General features: G+C 44.5%; 1 protein-coding gene across 2 annotated transcripts in view; it reads left to right on the plus strand.

Moving 5' to 3' along the window:
• The window catches only part of LOC129813709 (dematin-like), a 44189-nt gene that overhangs the window by 9369 nt on the left and 17924 nt on the right, over positions 1-16896 (plus strand). For both annotated transcript variants that reach the window (XR_008753187.1, XM_055866158.1), the window contains exons 2-7: positions 10925-10970; positions 13067-13120; positions 13214-13255; positions 13436-13532; positions 13619-13663; positions 13801-13935. Coding sequence is in view for 1 of the 2 variants with exons in the window: in XM_055866158.1 (XP_055722133.1) it covers positions 10962-10970; positions 13067-13120; positions 13214-13255; positions 13436-13532; positions 13619-13663; positions 13801-13935 (382 nt within the window). In the remaining variant the exon portion in view is untranslated. The remainder of the gene's footprint in view (positions 1-10924; positions 10971-13066; positions 13121-13213; positions 13256-13435; positions 13533-13618; positions 13664-13800; positions 13936-16896) is intronic.

Consider the following 16896-nt stretch of genomic DNA (forward strand, 5'->3'; position numbering starts at 1 on the left):
CCATATTTAGAGCTGCAAATCGTGGTTATACATTGTGAATACGTAGCAACAATTCACCAAAATCTCCGAAGATATTTTGGACAGTCACCTAATCTAATCAAAGAACTCATCATAAACTTTACTAAAAAATACATGTTGTACAGCAAATGAAAGATACACTGGTTCTTAATGCAACCGCTGTGTTAGATTTTTTTAATTAACTTTAGTAGAACATACAGCATGCAGTATTGTGAGCCAACATTTACCACAAAAATACGAAATAACATCATAAATATTCTCTTACCTTTCTTGATCTTCCATCAGAATGTAGTGCAAGGAGTCCTATTTCCAGAATAAATTGTTGTTTGGTTTTAAAATGTCAATTTTTTCTGTCGAATTAGCAACTTTGGCTAGCATTGTGAAGCGCACGTGTCCATCATCTCTTGGCGCAAAGAACGAAAAATTCCAAAAGTCCCAATAAACATTGAGTAAACTGGTCAAACTCGGTTGAAAAATCCTACTTTATGATGTTTTTCTCATATGTATCAAATAAAATCAGAGCCGGAGCAATTCGCCGTTTATACCGCTTTTCAGAAGACAATGTGGAGTTCCCTCGAGCGCCGTCGAAAACTGACAAAAGAGCTGACCAGTCACTCCAAAAGCTCTTATTCGGCCTCACATCAAGCTAGACACCCCATTCAACCTTCTACTGCCTGTTGACATCTAGTGGAAGGCGTATGAAGTGCATACAGATCCATAAATAAAAGCCAGTTGAACAGGCAGGCCCTGACACAGAGCCTCGTTTTCAGATTTTTCACTTCCTATATGGAAGTTTGCTGCCAAATGAGTTCTGTTTTATTCACAGATATAATTCAAACAGTTTTAGAAACTTCAGAGTGTTTTCTATACAATAGTAATAATAATATGCATATTGTATGATCTAGAACAGAGTACGAGGCCGTTTAATTTGGGCACGATTTTTTCCAAAGTGAAAACAGCGCCCCCCTATTCACAAGAAGTTTTAACAAGAAATTTGTGGAGTGGTTGAAAATCGAGTTTTAATGACTCCAACCTAAGTGTATGTAAACTTCCGACTTCAACTGTATATCACAATCCATTTGAAGTAATTGTCATCCCTTATTAACATATATTTTCCTTTCTATATGCAGACTGAACACAGTATAAGTACACAAAGACCAGGACCTCAGGGAACTGGTCATTTTCCCCTTTTGAACACGTGATTCAAAAACATGTTAAATCAAAAATTAACAATTTCGAATAACTAATCAACTTAGAATTACAACTTTTTATAACTCCCTACGGAAATAATAATAATCTCCTAAAGTAATGGTACAATTTGGATAGAGAATGGTGTTTTGCATACATTTTATATTTAAATCCCCCTGTTCCGATAATTTCTAGTGAGGTTGATCTTTCCTCACGAGAAATTCTAGGATACAGGGCATTCGACACCATTAAAATGTTTCCTCTCCCTTTTCTTTCCCTGTCCTTCAGAAACCATTTAAATACCTTTCAAAACATGTCCATCCTTCTGTATTCCCAATTTAACTGAATTGAAAAGACCCCATCCAATAAATCCCACAGTATCAACACACCACTAACGCACATTCAATACCAGTAAATGGTGTGTGCTTGTTGTTGAACCGTAGGTCCAGAACACACATGAACAGGCCTCACTTATTATCTGGAACTAATTTATGGCCAGATCCAGATACGCTAATACCTCAAACTGCCGAATATCACTAACTGTTCTCCCCCCTCAATCTCCGGGGACCTTCCTACGCAAAATAATGAAACCCCCTCGTTTGGAAAAGAGTGTACATTCCGTTAGCATTCACTATGCATAATTTTAATCAGCAATCCAAAAGTATTAATTATAAACCAAACCTGTTATTTGTAAATCCACTGTCCTTTATTTAGCATGTACTACTCATAGACACGGCAACATTATCTCTCCACCGAGTCTAACACTGGTCTCCTTACCCCGTGATTCTCCATAACCACCACACCACATCAAAAAATTTAAAGTTAATTTTAGGTTTGGTAACCCCTATACAAATTCCTCGTGACCCCTCCACCCTTTTGACCATTCTAGAATTCTATTCCAGAATAAGACGACAAAAAGCGTAAATCTATTTAAAAATATACCACATAAAATGTCTCATGATATAAAGAAAAGGCTTTCTGAATTTGCGTGGAGTGTTTGGCCATCTAATTTAAATGTGTTACCTTTAGAATCCAGTCCCCTGGCATTTCGCCTAGATTCTTCAACCCACAATACAATTTCCTGTGGCAAATTTAGCCAATTTCTCATTGCAAGGAATCCGCAATATTTAATCCCTGGCCTAGGTTAGGTAAAACGTGATCTCATACATCTTCCTTCACATAGAAACTGTAATCTCTATGAACCACTTATCGATCGAACAGAAACTGTACACCCCTAGGTGAAAGTTCCATTCTTGCTAATCTCAAAACGATTAGTTGTTGCTCTTTTGAAAAAGATGCAATTTCTTGTATAGCGGCATTTCCTTCGAATGCAGTAGGTTCCAGTATCATCTTACACTTATTCTTCCAATGCCTGATAGTCCCACATCTAAAACAGGGAACTATCTCCTTACGCTTTGATGTGTTTTCGCTACGTTTCTTTGTCTTACCTTGGCCATTGAAACTATAGGTAGGGATTTCTCTATGGCCCTATTAACCCCTCGCACGTCTGTTATATTCCACTCTCAAAACATTGTCTTGAATTAAATCTACCACCCTCGCAATTACCGTTTTGATCACAGGGTTCAAACCTGCCATCAAAACAGAAGTACAAATTCTATCAATACACTCCCGTTCCAGGTCTTTCTGTGGTAGTGTACTGGTACTCATTCCGGGATTATCGTGATGCATTTTTTGTTGATAGAATCTTGTCCAATCTGAGCAAAACGCTGGTATATTGAGCTTTTGATTCTGGTTTTATGTCTTTATGCCAAGTCATAATTGCCTCCCTGAATTCTTTATTTGATTTGAATTCTCCGTCAGCAGGAAAATGTGATCTAATTTGCTTTTTTTTCCCCATATTCCTGCCGAATTGGTGGAATGCTCGTGCGCTTCTTTCAGCGCCTCCATTGCTTTTTAAAAATCTGCTAGCTCTATTTTACAGGGAGAATCGGAGCCGTTTGTCGCCATATCAATAGTTATTATTCCCTAACTTCTCCCGACGGTGTTCAGGGTATCTTAGATTACTTCACTCCTGTCTATAATACACAACTTCTATTAACTATTTTTTAAGATATCACTACACACTTCCCCAGATAATAATTAATTGGTCAAGGCACTTAATACCTTGTATTTAGAACCGATACCACAGCGTCTGCAAATGTATTACTGGAGAATACAGATTACTTATTTCCTCCAATATCCCTATTATTGATAACACACATCACCAAAATTATTCACACTTGTCTTCCTATTTCCACATAATCTGCCATGGTTCACCACCCCAACAGGGCACAAAACTAACCTCTTCCACACACTCACACCCTGCGCTCTCACGGCCACTGCAACTGGGCCTCTTGTCCTCTCGTCACAGTTTTAGCAGGGAACCAATCCCACCCAGAATTTAACCCCTAGGACTTACCCTTCGCAGGTTCCAGCCTGCACAGGCTTACCTTCCGGGACTCACCCTATTCTTATAGTAGTCACATGAACTATCCCAACCAGAATTTATCCCCTAGGACTTACCACACAGGTACTAGCCTGCTCGAGTTTACCTTCCGGGACTTACCCTATACTTATAGTACTAGCAGGAACCAACCTATTAGGAATTTACCATTTACTTTATAGTACTAGCAGGAACCAACCTACTAGGGATTTTTCCCCCTAGGACTTACCCTACAGGTACCAGCCTGTACAAGTTTACCTTCCGGGATTTACCATTTACCATAAAGCTACAACCGGTCGTTATACAATGGGCCAACTGAATTAAACTCAGGCTCTCCAGGTCCATATCCTATAATGTTCAGCCTACGATTCTCATCTTCCCAAGATGTCAAAGTGAGTGTACAGATATAGGAACTATCCTACTTTGTTTGTTGCCAGCTCTGCTCCACTGATCTGGACTCTTTGGTTTGACTACAAATCGTGGTGAATCCTGCCGACAACGCCAACTGTTAGGTTCTTATTTTTCAGAGTAAATAACTCACGGACACTAGAGAAGCTTAACCAAGTTTAATTCTTCCCAAAGGGTCGACACAGCTGTATTCAGACAAAAACTCACCATCACAAGTATGTATACCCCACTTGGGACACTCCTCCTTCTCTCCAATCCTTACATCTTATGGTTCCACAGGAAGAGGGTAATAAGGTAATAAACCCTTATTACTCCCTTCAGGGGATCTGACCTGACCTCCTGACCTCAACCCCTCCTTCGCCTAATCCACAGATGTCCATCCGCTCCCCTATAGCAATCCTGTGATCTCCCGTCCAACCAACACATTCCAAAGCCATCTGTCGTTCTACAGAAAACCATTAACTTCTGACATAAAACCCAGTCTCTTTCACTCCTTATATTATATGCTTCTGATCTATAATTTATTTAATATCTCAATGTTCAAAGTTTATCCTGAATCCAACAGTATCAAAATGTGAAAAAAGTCCAGGGTCCACACACACGCACACACACACACACACACACACACACACACACACACACACACACACACACACACACACACACACACACACACACACACACACACACACCCACCACCGTACACACACACACCCACCCACCACCGTACACACACCAACCACCATATACACACTAACCACCACACCCACACACTAACCACCACACCCACACACTAACCACCACCATACACACACACACCACCGTACACACACACCACCATATACACACTAACCACCACACACACACACTAACCACCACACCCACACACTAACCACCATACACACACACACTAACCACCACCTACACACACTAACCACCATACACACACACAATAACCACCACCTACACACACTAACCACCACACACACTAACCACCATACATACACACACACACACACACAAACTCACCACCATACACGCACACACACACTCACCACCATACACGCACACACACACTCACCACCATCCATACACGCACACACGCACACACACACACACACACCACCATACACACACACACACACACCACCATGCACACTCACCACCATACACACACCACCAAACACACACTAACCACCACACACACACACTAACCACCATACACACTAACCGCCACACACACACATACTCACCACCATACACGTGCACACACACACACACACACACACCACCACCATACACACACACACCACCACCACACACACACACACACACACACCACCACCACCACCACACACTCACCACCACACACACACACTCACCACCACACACACACATATATCACCACACACACACTCACTCACCACCACACACACACTCACTCACTCACTCACCACCACACACACACTCACCACCACACACTCACTCACCACCACACACTCACTCACCACCACACACATACGATCACCACCACCCACACACACATACGATCACCACCACCCACACACACAGACGATCACCACCACACACACACACACGATCACCACCACACACACACACACGATCACCACCACACACACACACACACACACTAACCACCATTCACTCTAACCACCACTTATGCTGACCATACTGTTTACTATTATTATTATTATCTATCCTGCTACCAGTCACTTTCTCCAAATCCCAGCCTACATGTACATATCTACCTCAAATACTCCAGTATTTCTGCAGACTGTAAATTAATCCTGTATATAGCTTCCTCTATTATTTCTAATTTCTTGTGTTTTTAAATTTTTCTTTATTTTCTTATTAGTTATAATTATTTTTATATTGAATACTGCACTGTTAGTTAGGGCTTGCTAGTTAAGCATTTCACTGTACTTGTGCATGTGACAAATAACATTTTGAACAGATTTCTATAGGTATAAGCAAGGTGAAGCTATTAGCCTTCTATTACCCTCTAGACTAGACCCCATCTATATTTTACTTAAATGTGGCCTGTCTGCTCCCGATAGATCGCCTCACCCAGGAACTACTTTCAGAGAAACAGATCCCAGTAGATCAATATGAATCTACTCACACTGTTGGCAGAGAGCTCAGAGCTGCCACACACTGCTGGTTATACACTGTAACTGTGTGTGTGTGCTTGTGTGTGTGTGTCGGTGTTACGCACGCCTCTGAGAAGAGGGAACGCAACTCCCTGCTACAACTCAACTCTCTGAAGTGCAAGAGGTATGGACTGTAGGTGCGAGTAAGGATGACACAAAAGCAGAATTTACCGTTTACTAGAATTTATTTTCTTACACGGTAATATGGGGAAAAGGGGCTGGACGGAACCAAAGCAAAGAAAGTAAATATCAAAGTTCCCCCTCTCCTATCTAACCTGCCTACCCACTTAACTTACCTAACTTAACACCGCCTGGTGCCCTAACCAAAATACAAGGGGGTGGTCCGCCCAGGTCTTACCTAGTGTGCTTAGACAGTAAATATACTACGGGTATATGTATGCCCGCGGGCCTCTTGCCTAAGCACTCCCAAAGTGCCTTCTCCTTCCCCCCTGGGAACAAACGAAACAGAGTAATTTTTAACGATTTCACAAACACTCACAAACACAGGACATAGAAAAACTGCTACCAACAACAACAGAACTGCTACCAACAACAACAGTACATACCACACTTTCTGATACACAACCAACACTATATCACAATCTAATTTTTCTCTCTCTCAATCTCCAAATCTCTACTCCTTATCTCATCTCTCTCCTCTATCTCAATCTTTTTACTCCCTCCTTTTCTCCTGGGCCGAACACTGGCTTTTATCTTCAGGTGGCAATGGTGATTAGAGTCAGCTGCTTCTTGACGAGGGGGCGGGGTCAGCTCCAATCACCAATTAGCCTGGGGTTGACCAATCAGCTGGTTGGGGAGTACTTCAGGAAGCCATCTCCTGAAACACACACTCAAATACAAACAGAACACAGAAACTGGGGAACGTAACAGTCGGTGTGTGTGTGTGTGTGTGTGTGTGTGTGTGTGTGTGTGTGTGTGTGTGTGTGTGTGTGTGTGTGTGTGTGTGTGTGTGTGTGTGTGTGTGTGTGTGTGTGTGTGTGTGTGTGTGTGTGTGTGTGTGTGTGTGTGTGTGTGTGTAGCGATCTTAAGATGAATGCACAAATGTTAGTTGCTCTGGAAAATGTCAATTACAAAAATGTGTGTGTGTCTTAGAAAGGCGAAAGGAGGGACTGGGTGCGAAAGATGGACACAGAGAAAGAGAGAAGGCCTCTCCAAGGGGATGTTCCCTAGTGGGGGGACTGTAACCGTGGTGATGGCTGGCTGGGCGTCAGCCTGACTGGCTGGACTGATAAACAATTCAGTTAGAGAGAAAAATAATTGGGGAGGAGGCAGGAGAGGGGAGGGAGGTCAGTGCCTGGGAGGGATACTGAATCATTATGGAATGGACTGGTGTACGAAATCTGGCAAACGAGTGCACTTTAGGGAGAAGGTGGGGAGAAGCAACCTAGCCAGGGAGATGGGGAGGGAGAGGGAGAGGAGAGGAAGAAGAGGGAGGGAGGAAGAGGGAAGAAAGGGAGGAGAGAGAGAGGGGGAGGGAGACTAAGAGGGAGGGGGATGAGGAAGAAGAGAGAGGAGGGGAGAGGAAGATGGCACGGGGAGAGGAAGAAGAGGGAAGAGAGGGAAGGGGGAGAGGAGGAAGAGGGAGGGGGGATGGAGAGGAAGGGAGGGAGAGGAAGGGGGAGAGAAGGAGGTGGGAGGGGGGAGAGAGGGAGGGGGGAGGAAAAAGAGGGAGGAAGGGGGAGCGGAGAGGAAGAAGAGTGAGGGAGGGGGAGGAGGGAGAGAAATTGAGGGGGAGGAGGGGGAGAGAGGAAGGAAGGAAGGGAGGGAAAGGGAGAGGAAGGAAGAGGAGAGAGAGGAAGGGGGAGAGAGGGAGAAGTGGAGAGGGAGAAGAGGGAGGAAGGGAGAGAGAGGGAGGAGGGGAGAGGAAGAGAAGAAGTGGGGAGAGGAAGAAGGGTGAGGGGGAGAGGAGGAGGGGTAGAGGGAGGAGAGGAGGAAGTGAAAGGGGAGGAGGGAGAGTAAGAAGAGGGAGAGGGGAGAGGAAGAAAGGGAGGAGGGGTAAGGAGGAAGAGAGAGAGGAAGGGGGAGGAAGAAGAGGGAGGCGGGGGATGAAGAAGAGGGGGAGGAAGAGGGAGAGGAGAGGAGGGGAGGAAGAATAGGGAGAGAGAGAGGAAGAGGGTGGAGGAGGGAGAGGGGAGAGGAAAAAGAGGGTGGGGGAGAGGAAGAAAGGGGGAGGGAGAAAGAAGAAGAGGGAGGAGGGAGAAGGAAGTGAGGGAGCCCTCTGGCTTCATGGGGACTTAACCCTCCTCTATTCTCTCTCCCTTTCTCTCTTTCTTTAAAACTCTAATGATAGTCTTAACTCTCACTTGTTTAAAGATGATCTTTCTTTTCATCACGTTGTGATTTGATTTATTAGGATCCCCATTAGCCGACGCAAATAGCGACAGCTAGTCTTAGTGTGGTCCGACACATAACGAAAAAGACATTAAAGATAAACTGTCACGTTCTGACCTTAGTTTCTTTGTTATGTCTTTATTTTAGTTTGGTCAGGGCGTGAGTTGGGGTGGGCATTCTATGTTGTTTTTTCTATGTTTTGTTCTATTGTTCTATTTCTATGTGTTTGGCCTAGTATGGTTCTCAATCAGAGGCAGGTGTCAGTTGTTGTCTCTGATTGGGAGCCATATTTAGGTAGCCTGTTTTTCATTGTGGGTTTCGTTTCACCGTTCAGGAGTGTTCGTTTGTCGTTTTATTGTTTTTTGTTCAGTGTTCATTATTCGTATTAAAACAATATGGACACTTACCACGCTGCGCATTGGTCCTCCTCTTCTTCCAACCACGACAAGCGTTACAGAATCACCCACCAACCAAAGACCAAGCAGCGTGGTATCGGGCAGCAGCGAGTTCTGGACTCCTGGACATGGGAGAAGATTTTGGACGGTAAAGGACCCTGGGCACAGGCTGGGGAATATCGCCGCCCCAAGGCAGAGCTGGAGGCAGCGATATGAGGAGGCAGCACGGCAGCGCGACAGGTACGAGAGGCAGCGGGGAGTGTGGCAGAGTCAGGCACTCCTCGTGCTTATTGTAAGCAGCGCGTTACTGGTCAGGCACCGTGTTATGCAGTTAAGCGCACGGTGTCGCCAGTACGCGCCCATAGCCCGGTGCGCTATAGGACAGCCCCCCGAAAGTGTCATGCGAGTGTGGGCATCCAGCCAGGGGGCATTGTGCCTGCTCAGCGTGTCTGGTCTCCGGTACGCCGTTTCGGTCCAGGGTATCCTGCGCCGGCTCTGCGTGCTGTGTCTCCGGGGCGCTGGGAGGGTGCAGTGCGTCCTATGCCTGCGCTCCGCTCGTGCCGGGCGATTGTGGGAATTGAGCATAATGGGGAGGTGCGCCTAGTAAGCACCAGATCTTCAGTGCTCACCCACAGCCCGGTTCAACCTGTGCCTGCACTCTGGAGGGTCCGGGCTAGAGTAGTCATCCAGCCTGGGGGAGTGTGCCAAGGCTGCGCACCAGAGCTCCAGTGCTCCCCCACAGCCCGGTCCTTCCGGTGCCTCCTCCAAGCACCAGGCCTCCTGTAGGTCTCCCCAGCCCCACGCACCAGGCTGTCTCTCCGTCTCCTCCCTACAGGTGCTCCCGTCTGTCTTGAGCCGCCTGAGCCGCCCGTCTGTCCTGAGCCGCCTGAGCCGCCCTTCAGTCAGGAGCCGCCCTTCAGTCAGGAGCCGCCCTTCAGTCAGGAGCCGCCCTTCAGTCAGGAGCCGCCCGTCAGTCAGGAGCCGCCCATCAGTCCAGAGGTGCCCGTCAGTCCAGAGGCGCCCGTCAGTCCAGAGGTGCACTTCAGTCCAGTGGTGCGCTTTACTAGGGTCTCCAATCCAGGGTCGGTGATGAGGGTTGCCGCTCCTAAGGTGTCACAGAAGTGGGCCGAGACTATGGTGGAGTGGGGTCCTCGTCCCGCTCCAGAGCCGCCACCGCGGTAAATGCCCACCCAGACCCTCCCCTATAGGTTCAGGTTTTGCGGCCGGAGTTCGCACCTTTGGGGGGGGGGGGTACTGTCACGTTCTGACCTTAGTTCCTTTGTTATGTCTTTATTTTAGTTTGGTCAGGGCGTGAGTTGGGATGGGCATTCTATGTTGTTTTTCTATGTTTTGTTCTGTTGGTAGATTTCTATGTGTTGGGCCTAGTACGGTTCTCAATCAGAGGCAGGTGTCAGTCGTTGTCTCTGATTGGGAGCCATATTTAGGTAGCCTGTTTTTCATTGTGTTTTGTGGGTGATTATTTTCTGTTCTGTGTTTTGTTTCACCGTACAGGAGTGGTCGTTTTATTGTTTTTGTTCAGTGTTCATTATTTCGTATTAAAACAATATGGACACTTACCACGCTGCGCATTGGTCCTCCTCTTCTTCTAACCACGACAAGCGTGGCACTCACATTCTTTATTTGTTTTTTTAAACCAGGTTTGTTGTTCACTTGCGCTATATAATATAGAAGGGAGTTCTGTGCATTCACACACAATGTAGGGTGACTATTGAAGGCAGTGTTTTTATATTATTATTTTTTAAACTTTTTTTTACCCCCTTTTCTCCCGATATCCAATTGGTAGTTAGTCTTGTCCCATCGCTACAACGAAAGAAAGACGGGCTTTATGAACTTTGTTCCTTATCTACATCACTGTTCTACTTCTGAGTTGTTCTTCCTCTCATCCCTGCTCCTCCCCCCCCTCTCTCTCCCACTCTTCTCTCTCAAAGCCATCTGGTTTAAGCCACAGGAAGGATTTCCACCATCATGCAGAAGGTAAGACACACAAACATACAGGGCCTTCATAAAGTATTCACACCCCTTGACTTTTTCCACATGTTGTTGTGTTACAGCCTGAAATTAAAATGGATGAAATTGAGATTTTGTGTCACTGGCCTACACACAATACCCCATAATGTCAGTGGAATTATGTTTTTTTGTATTGTTTTTTTTATTTACAAGTTAATTAATAATGAAAAGCTGAAATGTCTTGAGTCAATAAGTATCCAACCACTTTTTTATGGCAAGTCTAAATACATTCAGGAGTAAACATGTGAGAATAACATAATAAGTTGCATGGACTCCCTCTGTGTGCAATAATAGTGTTTATCATGATTTTTGAATGACTACCTCATCTCTGTACCACACACATACAGTTATCTGTAAGGTTCCTCAGTCGAGCAGTGAATATCAAACACACATTCAACCACAAAGACCAGGGAGGTTTTCAAATGCCTCGCAAATGAGAGCACCTATTGGTAGATGGGTAAACATTTTAAAAGTCAGACATTGAATATCCCTTTAAGCATGGTGAAGTTATTAATTACACTTTGGGTGGTTTATCAATACACCCAGTCACTACAAAGATACAGGCGTCCTTCCTAACTCAGCTGCCGGAGAGGAAGGCTGTGATAGGAGAAAACTGAGGATGGATCAACAACATTGTCGTTACTCCACAATTCTAACCCAATTGACAGAGTGAAAAGAAGAAAGCTTGTACAGAATAAAAATATTCCAAAACATGCATCCTGTTTGCAACAAGGCACTAAAGTAATACAGCAAAAAATACTGGGTACCACCCTCCATATTTTCAAGCATGGTGGTAGCTGCATCATGTTATGGGTATGCTTGTAATCATTAAGGACTGGGAGTTTTTCAGAATAAAAAAGAAACGTAATGGAGCTAAGCACATGCAAAATCCTAGAGAGAAAATCAAGTGCACCTACAAGCCTACCGCTGGCCAATCAGATAGCTCAGATCACCATATCTGCACAGTTTCCTAAAGCCATAGACCGTAAAAAGAAACCTTGAATGCACACCAAAGTTGATACTGTGAGATTTCTAAACTTTTAAAACCATGACTAAGAGAGACTCAACGAATACAGCAAAGAGCTGCTGTTTTTATGAGTAAGTTCATGTATAAGTTATCATCATTCATCATTAACAACACTTTGTTCAACACTTTTAGAAGTCATAAAATGCATGTTCTCCCTACTTCCACTCATGCTACAACCAGTACTGCAGCTGTAATGAACGAGGACAGTAAAGTGTTCCCATAAGCTTGCGTTGTTATTATTAGCGACTTGTGTCTTTTTAATATTGAGGAATATTTCACTTTCTCTGGTCATAGGAGTAACAATATGAGGCAGAAATAATGCAGTGTAACTTTTTTTGCCATCAGCTGGAAGACCGTGTTCCCTTTTCTCAGTGAAGGGAGGGAGACCGGAGGGATGGTGAGTCGGGTGAGAGGCAGCCTCACCGCTGCCCCCCCCCCCCCCCAGACTGACCATCAGATGCAGGCCATCAGTCCAATAAAAAAATGAAAAGCTCAATATTATGCTCACTCACCTGTGCCTCACAAGTAATACAACAAATGATCTTTGACTTAAATCAGCTTGAAAATCAGACTTGAAAATGGTTGTTTAGCAATGATCAACAACCAACTTGAGATCTTGAAGATTTTTCTAAAGAATAATGTGTAAATATTGTACAATCCAGGTGTAGAAAACTCTTAGAGACTTACCCAGAAAGACTCACAGCTGTAATCGCTGCCAAAGGTGATTGTAACTTGTTGACTCACAAAATGTCTTCAAATATTTTGTTGACTTTGTCATTATGGGGTATTGTGTGTAGATAAAAAAAAAAAAAAAGTACTCCATTTTGAATTCAGGCTGTAACAACAAAATGTGGAATAAGTCAAAGGGCATGAATACTTTCAGAAGGTACTGTACGTCTTCCTCTGTGGATGGAGGGGTTAGGGTTAAGTGTGACTATGACGTGTGTGTGTGTGTGTGTGTGTGTGTGTGTGTGTGTGTGTGTGTGCGTGCGTGCGTGCGTGGTTGTGATTCACCACTGACTATGCTATTCTGCAGGTGGAGAGACCAGATCTCATGACCTACCAACCTCACCTCACCTACTCACCAGAGGTACACACACAATTCATGTTACAGTAAGTAACTCGTAAAGGCTGTTTAGGAAGAGAAGTGTGATGTGACTGTGTTCTCCTCTTCCATCTCCAGAGATCCCTTTCTCCTCCCTCCATCTCTCCTCCCTCTCCCGAGGTAAGACATTTCTTCAGACCTCTCTCCTTTCCTGATCTCCCCTGTCTCCCCCTCCCTTTTCCCTTTATTTCTCTATGTTGCGCTGTGTAGGTGTTTCTCTTCATCCAGTTACCCAGCAGCACTAACTCTCTCCCTTTCTCTCCATATATTTCTCTCTCCTCTCTCTATTCTCTCTCTTAGCTGAAGATGTGTAGGGAGGATGGAGGGTCTCCAGGAGGCTCCACAATGCAGCTCCGGAAGACATCCATTCCCCTACAGCAGCATTTCCACAGGCCAGGTACACACACACACACACACACACACACACGTGCACCAACACACACACACACACACACACTTTTCTAATTCTGTGTTTTATTTCAGATAATGGTGCCAACATCTACATGAAGCTGCCTAATTTTAAACAGGGTACTGTATATTTGTGTGTGTGTGTGTGGGGGGGGGGGTTTGGCTTTGAGATTGTAAGCCTTTATGTGTGTTTGTGTCTCCTTGTGTGTGTATAAGAGCGTGTGTGTGTGTGTAATTCTTTCTCTCCCTGTCTGTAGAGGTCAGCAAGCAGAAGGTGATGGGCAGCATTATCCAGTCGTCTAAGTTCCCAGCAGCTCAGAAACCAGACCCCAACCTGCCCTCAAAGATAGAGACAGAGTACTGGCCCTGTCCTCCCTCACTGGCTGCTATGGGTAAGATCCCAAATAAAACTAATATTCAAAACTCCTTGCACACAGAACACCCAGCTGGTGATGGTGATATAACTGAGTAGAACAATCCTTCTACACCAGACGGACAACATTACCTACATCCTTCATTCCTTTACATTTCAAAGCAATAAAATGCCAACAATCTTTATGCAACACTTTTGAAACATGCCAACAACGTCTGATCTTATCTACCCTCTGCTATGGGTAAGATATTTGTTTTACTATCCTTGTGGGGACCAGACAATTGATTCCCATTCAAAATCACATTTTTCCTAACTTCTAACCCTTAACCTATACCTAACCCAAAACACCTAACCCTATGGAATGAGTTTACCACCCCTGATATAAATTGAAGATTTATACTCAGTCGTTTCTCACACAGTTTTCAAGATTCTGCCCTCAATGCATAGTCTCCAATAGAGACACATCCTATGACGCTCCTCACCATCACAGATCTGTCAGGTGTGGTGGGGTATGTGTTATCCCTGAGTAATACCTGTGTGATTAATTCAAACCAAGTAATGCTGCAAAACCTGTTGATAAAAGTTGTGTATTGCATTTAATGCTTTGAAGGTAGTGATTAGAAAGTTTTCCTGCAGATTTTGTCTGACCCCAGTAATGAGAGTATGGGCACGAACTGCAAAAATCACTGAAGCTGGAGACTCATATCTTCCTCACTAGCTTTAAGCACCAGCTGTCAGAGCAGCTCACCGATCACTGCACCTGTACATAGCCCATCTGTAAACAGCCCATCCAACTACCTCATCCCCCTCATCCCCATACTGTATTTATTTATTTATCTTGCTCCTTTGCACCCAGTATCTCTACTTGCACATTCATCTTCTGCACATCTACCATTCCAGTGTTTAATTGCTATATTGTAATTAATTCGCCACCATGGCCTATTTATTGCCTTACCTCCTTTATCTTACCTCATTTGCACTCACTGTATATAGATTTTTCTTTTTTCTACTGTATTATTGACTGTATGTTTGTTTATTCCATGTGTAACTCTGTGTTGTTGTATGTTTTGAACTGCTGTGCTTTATCTTGGTCATGTCGCAATTGTAAATGAGAACTTGTTCTCAACTAGCCTACCTGGTTAAATAAAGGTGGAATAAAAAATAATAAAAATTAAATATATATATTTAACCCAATTGGCCTGCATGGCTAATAATATATGCCATGAACTTTACAGTTTGTAGTAGGCCTATGATATTTTCATCCCTTGGAAGAAGCTTCCGGGTCATTTCTTTTTATTTTTTATTTTTTATTTTCTTAAATTTTATCCCCTTTTCTCCCCAATTTTCGTGGTATCCAATCGCTAGTAATTACTATCTTGTCTCATCGCTACAACTCCCGTACGGGCTCGGGAGAGACGAAGGTCGAAAGCCATGCGTCCTCCGAGGCACAACCCAACCAAGCCGCACTGCTTCTTTAACACAGCGCGCCTCCAACCCGGAAGCCAGCCGCACCAATGTGTCGGAGGAAACACCGTGCACCTGGCCCCCTTGGTTAGCGCGCACTGCGCCCAGCCCGCCACAGGAGTCGCTGGAGCGCGATGAGACAAGGAAATCCCTACCGGCCAAACCCTCCCTAACCCGGACGACGCTAGCCCAATTGTGCGTCGCCCCACGGACCTCCCGGTCGCGGCCGGCTGCGACAGAGCCTGGGGGCGAACCCAGAGACTCTGGTGGCGCAGTTAGCACTGCGATGCAGTGCCCTAGACCACTGCGCCACCCGGGAGGCCGCTTCCGGGTCATTTAGATGACCACTTTCTGCACATTGTTTTTCCTATATAGCTGTGAGTGAATGTCAGAGACGTGAAAGCAATTTACTGTATGTTAAAAAGTCATGTCCAAACAAGCTTATTTCTTGGAACAACCATCATACATTGTTCCTAAACTGTCATGGTCAAAACATATTGATACAACATTAGCTAAGATGGAGAGAAGTCTGTCCATAATAAAGCGCCGCTCTACCTTCTTAAAAGCACTATCAACAAGGCAGGTCCTATAGGCCCTAGTTTTGTCGCACCTGGACTACTGTTCAGTCGTGTGGTCAGGTGCCACAAAGAGGGACTTAGGAAAATTGCAATTGGCTCCGAACAGGGCAGCATGGCTGGCCCTTGGATGTACACAGAGAGCTAACATTAATAATATGCATGTCAATCTCTCCTTGCTCAAAGTGGAGGAGAGATTGACTTCATCACTACTTGTATTTGGAAAGGTATTGACATGTTGAAAGCACCGAGCTGTCTGTTTAAACGACTAGCACACAGCTCAGACACCCATGTATACCCCACAAGACATGCCACCAGAGGTCTCTTCACGGTCCCCAAGTCCAGAACAGACTATGGGAGGTGCACAGTATTACATAGAGCCACGACTACATGGAACTCTATTCCACATCAGGTAACAGTAGAATCAGATTTTTTACAATTTATAAAAATGCATGTTATGGAATAGCGGGGACTGTGAAGCAACACAAACATAGGCACAGACACATACACACACACACACACACACACACACACACACACACACACACACACACACACACACACACACACACACACACGATAACAAACGCACTATACACACACGTACACATGGATTTTGTGTTGTAGATATGTGGTAGTGGAGTAGAGGCCTGAGGGCACACACTTGTATTGTAATGTTTTTAAAATTGTATAACTGCTTTTAATTTTGCCCGGACCACAGGAAGAGTAGCAGATGCCTTGGCAGCAGCAAACTGGGATCCATAATAAATACAAAGTAAATGTCCATAAATGAATATATATTCATAAATTGTCTTAACTCCTAACCCTAATTCTAACCCTAATTGTAAACCTAAACCTAACCCCTAGAGGTAAATTCACACACTACGGAGAAGGACGGTATGGAGTGTTGCAATGTCGTTTTTCGTCACAAAAGGGACGGA

Source organism: Salvelinus fontinalis, chromosome 2 (assembly GCF_029448725.1).
Source record: "Salvelinus fontinalis isolate EN_2023a chromosome 2, ASM2944872v1, whole genome shotgun sequence".
Lineage (NCBI taxonomy): Eukaryota > Metazoa > Chordata > Actinopteri > Salmoniformes > Salmonidae > Salvelinus > Salvelinus fontinalis.